At 35.2% G+C, this 14,240-nt stretch overlaps 2 protein-coding genes across 2 annotated transcripts; both read left to right on the top strand.

The window, feature by feature from the left end:
* Positions 1-1,689: 1,689 nt before the first annotated feature.
* On the top strand, positions 1,690-2,373 carry LOC108361927 (uncharacterized). The gene has a single exon (XM_017614704.1). It carries the CDS (start codon positions 1,690-1,692, stop codon positions 2,371-2,373), a length of 684 nt encoding a protein of 227 aa, XP_017470193.1.
* Positions 2,374-9,696: 7,323 nt separating this feature from the next.
* LOC108361926 (uncharacterized) lies at positions 9,697-10,248 on the top strand. Its single transcript, XM_017614703.1, has 2 exons — positions 9,697-9,800; positions 9,870-10,248. The coding sequence occupies exons 1-2, from the start codon at positions 9,697-9,699 to the stop codon at positions 10,246-10,248; spliced, it is 483 nt and encodes a 160-aa protein (XP_017470192.1).
* Positions 10,249-14,240: the final 3,992 nt, after the last annotated feature.

The raw sequence follows: 14,240 nt of genomic DNA, 5'->3' as shown, positions 1-14,240 counted from the left end.
AATTTATATGCATTAAATCAATTGCATCTTTACCATTTGTATAATTCTTCATAAAGTGCCTTTGAATAAAGGATTTGTTTGAATTCCATTAATTTTGTTAAATATATACTGGAATATCAATGAAACCATGGTTTATTTTGAATATTTGGGAATATTTCTTCAAAGACTTCAAAGATTTTTTTTTGGCAAGAATTTTATGTGAATATCCATTTATTTCATTTTTAATATTTATGTGGCCATAAAAAATTAATTCATTGTCTATTGTGTAGATAAGTGGAATCATCTTTATATATTTAATTCAATTTGTATACAAAAACGCATTTCAGCACTACCAGACTACTTACTTTTCCTACTACCTTTACACAAGAGGATAAAATTGTGACCCGCTTCTCTTCCTTCTTAAATGCAACCTTACAAGGCAGTCGATTGACACAAATGTCAATATTTATCCAACCTTGCATGATAAAAACATTACAAGGTAAATTCATTCTCTCAATTCGTCGGCCATGATTTTTTTCTGACGTTTGCCAACATTTTAAAATCATATAAAATTGAAAATAAAAAAATTAAATTGTTCACAATTGTTGTTGTTTGAGATTGAAAATGAGAATGTGTGTGTGAGTTTGAGTTTTGATTTTAAAATTATATTGTTGGCAAACGTCAGACTGCCTCTCAATGGTTTTACCTTGTTATGTTTTTATCATGCAACCTTGTATTATTGAATCATGCTGATCTTCAAAAATTTGTATATGCAAAGCAGCTTCTTTCAGGTGCAGCTAAGCTATTTGTAAGAAGCCAGACTTGTGCAGTAAATTGGGAAAAATTGAAGGAAGTTTTAATTGAAGAGTTTGGGCGAAGGTGTCTGCAGCGGATATTCACAAAATGTTGCAGAAACGTAGAAAATATCCAAAAGAAACCCTTATCGAATATTTGTATGCATTAATGGATATAGGCAGGAAAATTAAAGTGGNCACAAAATGTTGCAGAAACGTAGAAAATATCCAAAAGAAACCCTTATCGAGTATTTGTATGCATTAATGGATATAGGCAGGAAAATTAAAGTGGATGAAGCAAGTCTAATAGAATATTTTATTGATGGTATCGATGATTATAAAAATAATAAGGCTATACTTTATCAAGCAAAAATCATAAATGAATTGAAGTTGCAAATAAAGGTGTATGAGAAAGTAAAAGAGGGTAAGCCACAATTTGCAAAAACGAACGAGTATAGTCACAAGGATACAAAAACAGATGAAACTAAAACACAGGACAAAGCCTGTTTTAAATGTGGGAGTACCTCACATTTGGCGAAAACGTGTAGGGTTACAAACATAAAATGCTTTAAGTGTAACCAGTTGGGTCATAAGTCCAATGAATGTAAAGAAAAATCTGCAGTAAAAAAAGAACGTGGTGCAGTTAACACATTGAATGATAAGAATCATATTAAATTTAAAGACGTTGAATGGTGTGATAGTAATCGTAAATTTTCAGCGTTAGTAAACACTGGCTGTAGTTATTGTTTAATACGATATGATACGTTGCTAGAAAGTAAAATTCAGTTGATTTTGAAAGATAATAAAAAGAAGTTATTCGGCGTTGGTGAGGGTGTGATAGTCGCAAAAGGTTGTTTTGATACTAATGTATTAATTGATAATGTGGAACTGAATTCACGTAGTAGGAGAAAGTGATATGAACTTTGAGGCCATTATTGGAGCTTATGTATTAGAAGTGGCGGACCTGACAATAACATCGGAAGATGCTATATTTAAAAAACGAGAATCATACGTTGAAAATGATTACAAAAAAGTAGTGGAAAATATTAAAGGTGAATGTGGTAAACAGCTCAGTTATGTAAAAAGAGAGGGAAATGACGAAGAACAAGATGATGGAATTTCTACATGGATGCGTGATTTTAACGCGGTATGTACATTGCAAGATGAGATGGAGATTGATGTATCACTATTACATATTTCTGATAATCTCGCCAAAGATGTCAGATGCTTGGTCAGAGAATATTGTCCGGTTAAGAATTTTAAGTCTCCAGTAGAAATGAAATTAATTTTGAAAGATGATATACTTGTATATCATTCTCCTAGGCGTTTGTCGTATGAAAACCAGAAAGTGGTGGCCCATCAGATTGATGAATGGTTAAGGCAAGGTATTATTCGACAAAGTTCTTCGGAGTATGCGGCGCCTATAGTACTAGGATCGAAAAAAGATGGGAGTAAACGCTTATGCTGTGATAATTTTCCAATGGCGTTAGTTGACGTCGTAGTTGATAGATTGCAAGAGGCCAAAGTTTTAACCACTTGGGATTTGCGTAATGACTATTTTCATGTACCTGTAAACGAAGACTCAAAAAAATTTACATAATTTGTAACACAGCAAGGACAGTTTGAATTTAATTTTGTACCCTTTGGTATATCAAACGCACCATCGGTTTTTTGCAGGTACATCAATGCCGTATTAAGGGAATTAATTAAAAATAAGACCATCATTGTTTACATGGATGATGTAATAATTCCGTCCGAAACCGAGGCTGAAGGCCTTGATAAGCTTCGGATAGTTTTAAAAGTCGAGACGGAGAGTGGTTTGAATATCAAATGGTCGAAATGCAAGGGGTTAAGCAGACAAATAGAATTTTTAGGATATATTGTAGAAAACGGAACAATATTGCCTTCAGCAGGAAAAACAAAAGCTATTAAAGATGTTCCTTTACCAGGAGATAAGAAATGTGTGCAAAGGTTTTTAGGATTGATATCATATTTTCGTAGATTTGTCGAAAATTACGCCTTAGTAGCTAAACCTTTAACTGATTTACTACGTCAGGATTCAAAATTTGTTATGAGCTCGGAACACTTTGACGACAGCAAGCGACAAGCAGCATCTGTCAAATTTTAAATACACACGTTCTTACGGACACAATTATTTTGACGACAGCACGACATCTTGGCTGCAGGACTGCAATTGTCGACGTCGCCAAATTAAATCTANATTGTTCATGTTTTTCTTATTTACTTAAATAAAAATACACAATTTGTGAAATAAATATACCAAAATGTCAAACTTTAAAATCAGCTGTTTGCTATGTCGCTGAGGTCTTCAAAATGTTTAAGAAGCTGGCTTCAAGGCGACATTTGTCGACAAAATGATGTCGCTGTCGTTACGGCGTGAAGTTGCAGTTTCAAAGTGTTCCGAGCTTTAGTTAGAGCTCCGGTACTTAAGTTGTTTAATCCAAAAGCTATGACTGAAATTCATGCAGACGCATGCAAGTATGGATATGGTGCAGTTTTGCTCCAAAAAGACAGTGACGATCAGCTGATGCATCCTCTACAGTTCTTGAGTAGAAAAACTACTCTAATGGAACAAAGATACCACTCATACGAACTGGAAGTTTTGGCCATAATGGAAGCAATTCAAAAATGGAGAAGGTACGTATTGGGAATACCATTTAAAATTGTCACTGATTGTAATGCCTTTACAATGACAATGCGGAAAAAAGATGTACCACCAGAGTTGCTAGGTGGGCGTTATTTTTACAAGACTTTAATTTTACTTTGGAGCACAGGGCAGGGACTAAGATGCGTCATGTGGACGCTCTAAACCGGGTATATTGTTTGACTTTGGAGGATAGCTTAAGACATAGACTCCGTGAAGCTCAGTTGGCAGATAGTTGGGTGGCAGCAATACGTAAGGTATTAGAGAAAGACAACTACGAAGATTATTTTATTAAACACGATATATTGTTCAAAAATCCAACGAAGGAACTCATTGTCGTTCCAGAATCAATGGAAGAAGAGATTATAAAAATTGCTCATAATCAGGGACATTTTTCGACGCAAAAGACGCAAGAGTGTGTTGAAAAGGATTTTTACTACCAAAGATTAGAGAAAAGGTTGGACGGATAGTTAATAGCTGCATAACTTGCTATTATTACTAATGCTAAAGCAGGGAAAAAAGAGGGGTTTCTCAACCCCATTGATAAAGAAGATCGTCCTCTTGGGACGTATCATATAGATCACGTTGGACCAATGCATGAAACAAATAAAAACTATTCATATATTTTAGTTGTCGTAGATTCATTCTCAAAGTTTACTTGGTTATACCCAACAAAAACAACAAGTGCTGGGTTCGTGATTGAGAAGTTGGCAAAACAAGCAGCGATTTTTGGCAATCCCAAAAGAATAATTTCCGACAGGGGGGGTGCATTCATTTCAGATGCTTTTAAGAAATACTGCACTGAGTGTAATATACAACATTTAATGATCGCGACGGGGGTGCCTAGGGGAAATGGTCAGGTGGAGAGGATGCATCGCATCGTGGTACCTATTCTTGCTAAGCTTAGTCAAGAAAACCCACAGAATTGGTACAAATACCTTGATAGAGTGCAGCAGGTCATTAACTCAACACCCCCGCGTACAACAAAAATCAGCCCATTTAAATTGCTTACTGGCTGTGAGATGAGAGTGAATGATTTGTCAGAAATACGCGACTTAGTAAGAGAAGCAGATGTGCGTGAGTTTACGGGCGAAAGAGAGGAACTAAGAAAAATTGCTCAAGCAAATATACAAAAAATACAGCACGAAAATAAAAGAACTTTCAAAAGGCAAAGAAAACCGGAAGCTAGGTACAAAGTGAATGATTTAGTGGCCATATTGAGAACACAATATGGTACAAAAATGAAATTAAAGCCGAAATTTTTAGGCCCCTATAAAATCCTTAAGTGTCTTAACTACGGGCGGTACGAGGTTGAGCGAGTGGGTGAGCACGAAGGACCGAAAAAAACAATCAGCATTGCTGAAAATATGAAGCTGTGGTCTCAATAATTCGAGGCCGAATGATTTATAGGATGGCCGAATGTGGGAGCACAGACTTGACTTACTTAAACATACTCATTAACAGACTTAACTTACTTACTTAAATATGCACGTCTAGGATAGAATACGACTCTGGGTCCAATGCGACCCTGAATTAAACGACGCTAACTTACTGAAAAATGCAACTCTACAAATAGAAATAACGGAGTTACAGTTACTTTCTAGAAGTAAGCGAATGTACAGCTTAGAATATATCGCTAAATATCATTTTTAAAAATAAGTAACTTTTGTGCCACTAAGTACTTTAATTTATAAATATTAAACATTTTATCAATAAACACTGTCGTTTGTGCCACTAAGTACTAGTGTTTTATTCGGCATCCTACACACATACATACATACACGCATTTTTACTTGAAAATAAGTGTGCAGTGGTTAATATGTATACGATACCATCTCCGTACAGCTCACTTCACCTCGCCAAGCACGCTCGCTTGCGCGCAGTTTGCCCGCGACGTCGACTGCGTGCACCTCTGCTGTGCATCCCTAGACTACACGATCAGCCATTTATTTAGTGTGCTGATTTTGCTATCGTTGTTTTTATTACAGTTATTTTCATATGCGTAACTTTAAAAATAAGTGATGTGGAGTAGAGCTGTCAAACTATCGATAGTCAAGTCCATCGATGTTTTACGATAGTCTTAAGGGTGACTATCGATACTATCGATAGTATCGACCCATTTCATATGTTTTTCTAAATCCATTTATTTTTCGTTATCTTGTTTTTATAAATTTGTTTATTTTAGCGGCTCACGGTTGCATTTTAGTATTGAGAAATATTGCTAGAAATTCATTCGCCGTGTAAACAGTCAAGGAGCGAAAGACACTTTACATACATACATGCAAGGTGCCACTGCTCATGCAACTGCTTTCTGAAATTTCTCAATCTGACAGTCTTTTGAAATATACTGCATCGCCCGGTCTGACACGCTCTTAAGACGGCAATGTAACCTCTGCTATTCCCCCGCTTAAAATAAAAAATTGCGCTTTTAGAAATAATACGTTCATTCCTTATCTTTTTTGACTAAAATCTGAAAAGTGTCAAAATGTCAGAGCGTAAGCAAAATGCACTCACTAAAAGAGAATAACAGGAAAAAGTTAATGAACGCAAAATCCAAATTTTTAGTCCAAAGAATGGCAACAACAAAACTAACGTCAAACAAGAATAGAAATGTATGTACAAAACACATTCACTCAAGCACAAGCACAATATTGGCACTTGCTATATCAATTATTTTTTTGCTTCCTTCCAATTTCAATTAATTTTTTTACTTTTTACATTATTCTCACTTTTCGCGTATTATTTAATTTCCGTTAATTTAAATTCAGTTGAGTTTGACACTTTTCAAGATTTTGCCAGCAAAAATTCTTCTGACTAAATCTGACTACTTCGGACTGAAGAGAGTCATTCTCACTGAGTGTTGCTCTCTCATTTTTGCTGTTATTTTAGAGTTAAGGAACGCTTTTTGGACTAAATCTGACTACTTCGGACTTTTTCTGGCTATTTCTGGGAGATAAGGAACGCAACTAATGCCATGAACCAACTAAACTGATCACCCAGCGCGGCAACCGCGTATTTAAAATTGCATTTGAGAAAAAAATAATAGTTGATAACGTCATTTTTAATCGGTTGTTTCTCTCACACACATGGTTTCATTCCGTGGCGAAAAAATGACGTCACTGTGAAAAACATACTTTTCTCTCGCACAACGTCCTGGGTGATCTTTATTTTATTCGTTCGTTCATGAAATAATGCTGCAATGTTTTGTTGAACCAATACGTGCAAATGTCAAAAGCGCTAGGAAAGAGAATACGCTATCAATGAAACGATAGTGGCGATAGTACTAAAACTATCGATAGTTATTTCAAGTGACCAGACCATCGATACTATCGATAGTATCGTCGATAGTTTGACAGCTCTAATGTGGAGAGTAAAGAACTTCAGCAAAAAAATTGGTTTTGGACGAATTCATGCAAAATCCACACATCTCCCAAAGTCGGTTAGTAAAATTGCTGAAAATTGGAAGGTCGACGGTTCAAAATGTATTTTCAAATAACAAGAAAAATTGCAGCATTGAGAGAAAGGCGGAATCTGGCGGAAAATCAGGCAGTATAAATAAAATAGCGGAGAAGGATGTTCTAAGGACTTTGAAAAGGAATCCGAATATTTCTGAACGTGTTTTTGCACCTGGAGTGTTGTTCTGAGAGCCTGTATTGTTTTGGCCTGATTTGGCAACAAGCCATTGTGTAAAAAAGCGCAAGAGTTTTATACACCAAATGGAATCAACATTGCCCAGAGCTGCAGGCCCATATGAAATCAAAAAATGCACGACTTCCAGAATAACGCAGTTCTGCAGAATGTGGCGAAAATAGGCTGAATCGATCAACGAAAGGGATGTCCCAGTATTAATGGCGGGTGTCATCTCTAAAGTACAGGTATTTTGGCGTTAATTCTAATACTTAATATTTGTAAATCTTTCATTTAAATAATTTAGTATTTTTCCGAGCATACCGATACAACTAGCACTTGACGTAATACAAGAAAAATGGACAATAATAAAAGAACACACTACGATACCAAAACAATTTTTTATGGAAATAGTAACATTTTGCATTCAATAAAATAGATACTTTAAATTTAACGACACGATATATACCCAGTTAAAAGGAATGCCAATGGGATCCCCTGCGTCACCTGTCATTGCAGATATTATAATGGAAAAGTTGTTGGATAACAGGATTAAAAAATTAGGACGACCACCAAGATTACTAACGAAATATGTGGATGATTTATTTGCCATAGTAAATGAAAATGAGGTACAAAACACACTTGACGCACTGAATTCTTTTCACAGGAATATAAAATTCACAACAGAATTAGAGGACAACGGAAAATTAGCTTATCTAGACTCCAAAATAATCAGACAAGGAAATCAATTAAAGTTAAGGTGGTATAAGAAACCAACATCATCAAGACGAATCATCAATTTTAATTCTAAACACCCCAAATCGATGATAATCAATGCAGCAATGGGCTGTATACGACGAATGTTGGAGATATTGCACGAAACTTACCACAAAGAGATGGAGAAAGAGATTAAAAAACAATGATTTCCCGGATAATTTCGTAAGCACATTATTAAAAAGATCTAAATTGCAATTCAGTAAACAATCAGAAAATCCTACAATATTCAAATCAGTAACTTATGTCCTTCATCTGTCAGAACGCCTGGCTAAATCGGATTTCTACAACAAAGATAAAGTAAAAATAGCCCACAAACCTACAAATACAATAAAAAATATATTTAATAAAACAAAGTCAAAAACACCCAAATTGGAAAAAAGTAATGTTATTTATAAAATCCCTTGTAATGGTAAAAACAACGAGTCATGTAACAGCCTATATGTAGGAACCACAAAATCAAAATTAAAAACTAGATTAGCACAACACAAATCGGACTTAAAACAATGTCAGCTTACAAATATCAAAAAAACAGCACTCATGGCCCACTATGCAGCTAGCGGCCACTCACCGAATTTCAACGACGCTGAGTCTACAACAAGAACAACACTACAATAAGCGCTTTACTTTAGAAATGTTACATATAATAAACACACCGGCAAACATAAGACTGAACTACAAAACGGAGCGGAAACTGCGCTCACATGTACAGACACTTGCTTACAAACAAATCGACAGTAGTAGGCTTGGGTAACGGCGCAATTTTTTTGGCGCTGACACACTAACTCCAGCGCCACTGTCGGAATCAGCACAGTGTGTTGGCGCAACGGCGCCTCTTCAGACTAAAGCTCATTTCGGCTGACTTCCAAAACGTCAATTGCATTGCATACGTACAAAGTTTAATGTTCCATAACGCCGAACTACAATTGGTTGACAATGTACACTTTTCCAAAACCCTCCGAAAAGTTATCGAAACGCATTGCTAGCGCAGTCAGCGCATCAGAAACAAAGTTGATGCTTCGTTTGTTATTGGTTACCATTGGTGTTTTAAAAATGCAAAATTCCGAAATGGTGATTATTGTTTTATTAAATATTCCAAATATGCAATGTATATGGTTGCAATGTTTCGCTACTCTGCATATGCAAAGAGTTTAAATACCGCAGTAGAACAGTATCCAAACATTGTATTTGTACGTTTTGGAAGTCAGCCTTCCTTTATTGCTGCACGCTGCACCAAAGTGAATTAAGCGTAAGTTAGCCAAGACTTAAGGCTCCGTTATGCATACTTGGCATGGCTTGAGAGCTGTCACATAAGAAATCTGTTAAATGAGCCTCGCGTGTAATCGGTTATCGAACTCACAGCACTACATACGTAGAAGTCTGTTGGTTTTTGATTTCTACGTAAAAATGGTATAGCAGTGCATGCTATGCCAAGTATGCATAACAGAGCCTTTAGACTTAACTTAGTTTTCTTAGAAACGTAGAGATTCTTACTCAGCACGTCATCGCACTTTTGACATTTTCTTCTTCGTTTTGATTTGCGCGTTTTCTTTTGACATTTCGTTTTGTGTCGCTCAAGTTGTTTGAAATTTCATTCCGTTATTTAAATTCTGTGAAAACGCTATTTTGTGTGAATAATTTTAAAACTAAAAAATGACAGAAAAATTAAGATTGTGCAAAATGTTTTTGGATTTAATAAAAATGTACAAAGCATGTAAAATGCGGCGACGTCAACAGAGAATTAGGCGGTGGGGTATCCATCCAATAAACCGGAATTGGTTAAAGAAGGGGTACCACCGTCAAGTGTTCAAAAGAATAAAGGACATGACGGAGGAGCAATTGTTCCAACACACAAGGATGACTCGTTCGGTATACAACTTGTTGCTTACTTTGGTGGCTGATAATTTGCGCAAACCAAGACAACGTATTGGTGTCGAAGAGCGTATTTCGTTGACCCTTTTGTAAGATAATTTAAGGTTTTTTCAATATGTTTGTAAATTAATGCATAATTTTTTTTTTTCATTTTAAAGGCACTTGGGACATGCGGCACCAATCCAAACTCTAGCCTGGAGCTATAAGCTGGGTAGGACAACAGTGCGTAACATCATTCTGGAAACTTGCGACGTGTTTTGGCGATTGCTTTCACCTATCTATGTAGCGGAACCCACCGAAGAGCAGTATAAAGATATTGCCAACGATTTTCAAACAATGTGGAACATGCCAAATTGTGTAGGTGCAATTGATGGGAAACACATCGCCTTACAATGCCCTAGGAAGTCCGGTTCGATGTTCTTCAACTACAAGAAATTTCATAGTATAGTCTTAATGGCCGCTTGTGACGCGAAATATACTTTCACGGCCGTTAGTATAGGAAGCTATGGTAGCCAAAGTGATGCAGGCAAGTTATAATAAAATAATTGTCGGCAATCCGAACTTTAATGTTTGCATTTATTTTTTTATTTCACAGGGACATTCCAGGTCTCGGAATTTGGGCAATCGCTAATTTCGAATACTTTGCCATTACCGCTGCGCAGTGGAGCTGAACCCTTTCCTCACTTTTTTGTAGGAGACAATGCGTTTCCTTTGAGGCGAGATATAATGAGGCCATATTCAGGTACCAATTTAAATAGAAGCAAACAAATATTTAACTACAGGCTTTCGCGGGCACGCCGAGTAGTCGAGAATAGTTTTGGAATTTTGAGCGCTCGATGGCGCATTATTCGCCGAACAATGGACTACAGTCCAGATAATTGCGAAAGTATTGTGTTGGGGTGCATTGCTTTGCATAATTTTGTAATGCTAAATGACCAAGAACGTTGGTATTGTCCTAATAATTATGTTGACCGTGAAGGATCAGATAATGTGCTTCACTATGGTGATTGGCGACAGGACCTAAATAGAAGAAATTTAAGTTCAATGACGACTCACGTACGCAGAGGACCGGCGGAAGCCTTTCAGTTAAGAGATGAACTAGCGAATTTTTTCCTTAATGAGGGGGCTGTCTCCTTTCATGGATGATAGAATTAATAACATGTAATTTTTGTATTACAGTGGCATAACGATGTTCTCGGACAAAGAATATTCAACATTGCGGGAAACTACTTATGCATCTTTCAAATAATTTCCCTTTCACCGATTATATATAAAAGTATAGCTGATACTCCAAAAAAATCCCAAAAATCATTGTTCCAAACTTTGTGCAAAATTTAAACAAATTCGGCAAATTTTTTCCTAAAATTTTCCACGTTTTCATAAATTTTTTTTAGAAAAAAATCTAGTAGATATGAAATTAAAAAAAAATTATTGAAAAGTGGAAAATTTTAAGAAAATAGTTTGCAGAATTTGTTTAGATTTTGCACAAAGTTTGGAACCATGATTTTTGGGGTTTTTTTGCAGTATCAGCTATACTTTTATATATAATCGGTGAAAGGGAAATTATTTAAAAGATGCATAAGCAGTTTCCCGCACTGTTGAATATTCTTTGTACGAGAACATCGTTGTGCCACAGTATATTTCGATATACGTATGTACACACACTGCAATAAAACAGAAAATGTAATTGTTATACAAATTTACAAGCGTTTTAATTCAAATATTCGTTTCAATAAATACATTTCAGCTCGCATGAAATTAAAATAATATTCCAAAACCATGATAAAAATATAGGAAGGTAGAACCGCTGAGAGGAATTTTTCAAATTCTTGACGTTTGCAAGCAATTTAATTTTAAAAGTTTACACACAAACTCACACACACATTCTCATTTTCAATCTCAAACAACAAAAACAATGAACAATTTCTTTTTTTTACTCTCAATTTTATTTTTTTTTTTAAATGCTGGCAAACTTAGAAAAAAAATCATGGCCGACGAATTGAGAGAACGGTTTTACCTTACTAGGTTTTCATCATGTTCCAAAACAAACGAAATAAAAAATAAGGTAAATAAATAATTTTTCATNTTTTTTTACTCTCAATTTTATTTTTTTTTAAATGCTGGTAAACTTAAAAAAAAATCATGGCCGACGAATTGAGAGAACGGTTGTACCTTACTATGTTTTCATCATGTTCCAAAACAAACGAAATAAAAAATAAGGTAAATAAATAATTTTTCATTAATAGTAAATAAAAAATTAAAAACAGCAACTCACGCTCAGTATTTTTCAGTAATCTTTTTACAATATTCACAGTGTTTTTCATACGAATTTTTTGACTAATTTCTTATAATATATATAGCTCATTATCTAACAAAAACCATTACATCCAAATTTNGTGTTTTTCATACGAATTTTTTGGCTAATTTCTTATAATATATATAGCTCATTATCTAACAAAAACCATTACATCCAAATTTCAAACTTTGTAAAAATTAGAAAAGCTCACCGAATTTTCATGGAAATTTCAAAGTTTTTATTCACGATTTATAGAGGATTCCCATTTAATTTTAGTATAATATAAACCATGTTAGAAGTTGCTACAGAATACCGTTGATTTTTAATAATTTGTTTGTTGACAGTTTCACGTATTTCCTTTCATACAAAGTATGTTCAAAAATTTTTATATATGTAGAAGAAAATGCACAACAGCTGCAGGAAAAAAACCTTCTCAAATGAACGACATTTTTTAGTTACTTCGAAGTTGTACTTTATCATACTAGAATTTACTGCGCTACAAATCTGCATATCATAAACTTTTTTAGAAATTGTTATTAAAATGTTTGCAATTTTGAATAAACTTAATTTAATTTTTAAAATTTTTACACAAAGTTTGAAAGTGAAATTTATATGGTTTTGGTTAGATAATGAGCTTTACTTTTCTCTATGAATTGTCTATGAAAAACACTGCGACTGTTGTAAAAAGACCACTGTACAAAGGTGACTCACTGTAAATAAATTAATTGAATATTAAAAATTTTAATTTTAAATTGATTATAAGATTAACTTTCTGCCTCTTCTTCGCGCTGTAACGCCATCACGACCGCTGTCACTCGCTCCATTGCTAGACTTTGTTTTACAGAACTCATTTTGGCAATTGTAGCCAGTGGTGCCAGATTGAGGGAAATTTCCCTATTTGAGGGATATTTTGCATCAAAATTTATTAAAAGGGAAAAAAGGGACATTTCATATAAATAAGGGATTTTCTTTTGACGCAGTTATTGTTGCATAATTGATCAAAATTCACGAATATTCGACATTCGACTTAATTAATCGTTCTGAAGATGTGATGTGAAGTGAAATGGTATATAATTGTTAAAAAGTATAAGGATAATTTCGAAAATTTTCTTACGTTAACCAATTCAAGCGCTGAGTAAGAAAGAATCTTTTCAGTTGTAACTGGTATTTCATGTAAAAAGCGGAACAAATTATCTGATGAAATGTTAAATAGCAGTGAGTGAGCAAAAAAAGTGAAAAAAATGCAGGAAAAGGGGTTCTTTCTTAACAGCGGTCGGCCCTCGGCAGGCAATGGCAAACCTCCGAGTGTATTCCTGCCATGAAGAAAAAGAGGAAGCATCGAACAAAAGGCAGTATTGCCAAGTTTTGAATTTCAAAAAGCACCAAATTTTTATTGGTATATTTTATGGACTTTATATACACACATATTTTTATTGTAAGGATTCAGAATCAAATTAATAAAAATCAATGTTTCTTGCACGACGGTCGATTTCTTCTGGCATGATTGAAGGTGCTGCACATATTTCGTTGTCGCTTATGATTGTCACTGTGCCATGATTTGTTAAAATTTTTGTAAAGTTGCTTACCACACTTACGATTGCTATAAATTTTGCTTCCATTTTCTTAAGATTTTCTAATTTGGTGTCTTCAAACTAAAAACAAAAGCACCAAGCACCAAACTCAAAAATTTTCGCGTTTTGAATGCCCACTAAATTTGGAGCGAAAAGCATCCAGTTGGCAACAGTGAATGTAAACAAAAGTATTTTATGACGTCAGCGATTGGGTGGATGCTGTCAAATCGACGAAGAGAGGGTTAGCGGTCCGCGAATGGCGCGACCTTTATTTTCTGGATCGTGGATGGTAGGGATATGAACAGCTCCGAGCTCGGCTGTGAGGTTGATGCTAACGGCGTGTGCAATGGAGAAGTAAACAGTTGGGAGGAGTTACTGGCCTGCTGTGGAGATGCTGGTGGAAGTTGTAATGCCTCCAGAATGTTTTTAGAAGTTCGGCACCTACAACAAAATTATTTGCAATAAATATAGTTACATATTTTAACTACTACAACAATTTCAACATGGCCAACTTACGGACGCGGTATTACAGAATTTCGCAAAAAGCAAAGGGATTCCATCAATGACCAAGCTTTTTCCCTGTGTGCCTCACTTCCTGACGGTGCGTTTTGCTGGCCCAGTTCCCTGGAATACCGCTCGCGAATCGCCAACCACCTTTTAGC

Source organism: Rhagoletis zephyria, unplaced genomic scaffold (genome assembly GCF_001687245.7).
Source record: "Rhagoletis zephyria isolate East Lansing unplaced genomic scaffold, Rhagoletis_zephyria_1.1 Rzeph_scaffold_00884, whole genome shotgun sequence".
Lineage (NCBI taxonomy): Eukaryota > Metazoa > Arthropoda > Insecta > Diptera > Tephritidae > Rhagoletis > Rhagoletis zephyria.
This window is presented reverse-complemented; position numbering and strand designations above follow the sequence as displayed.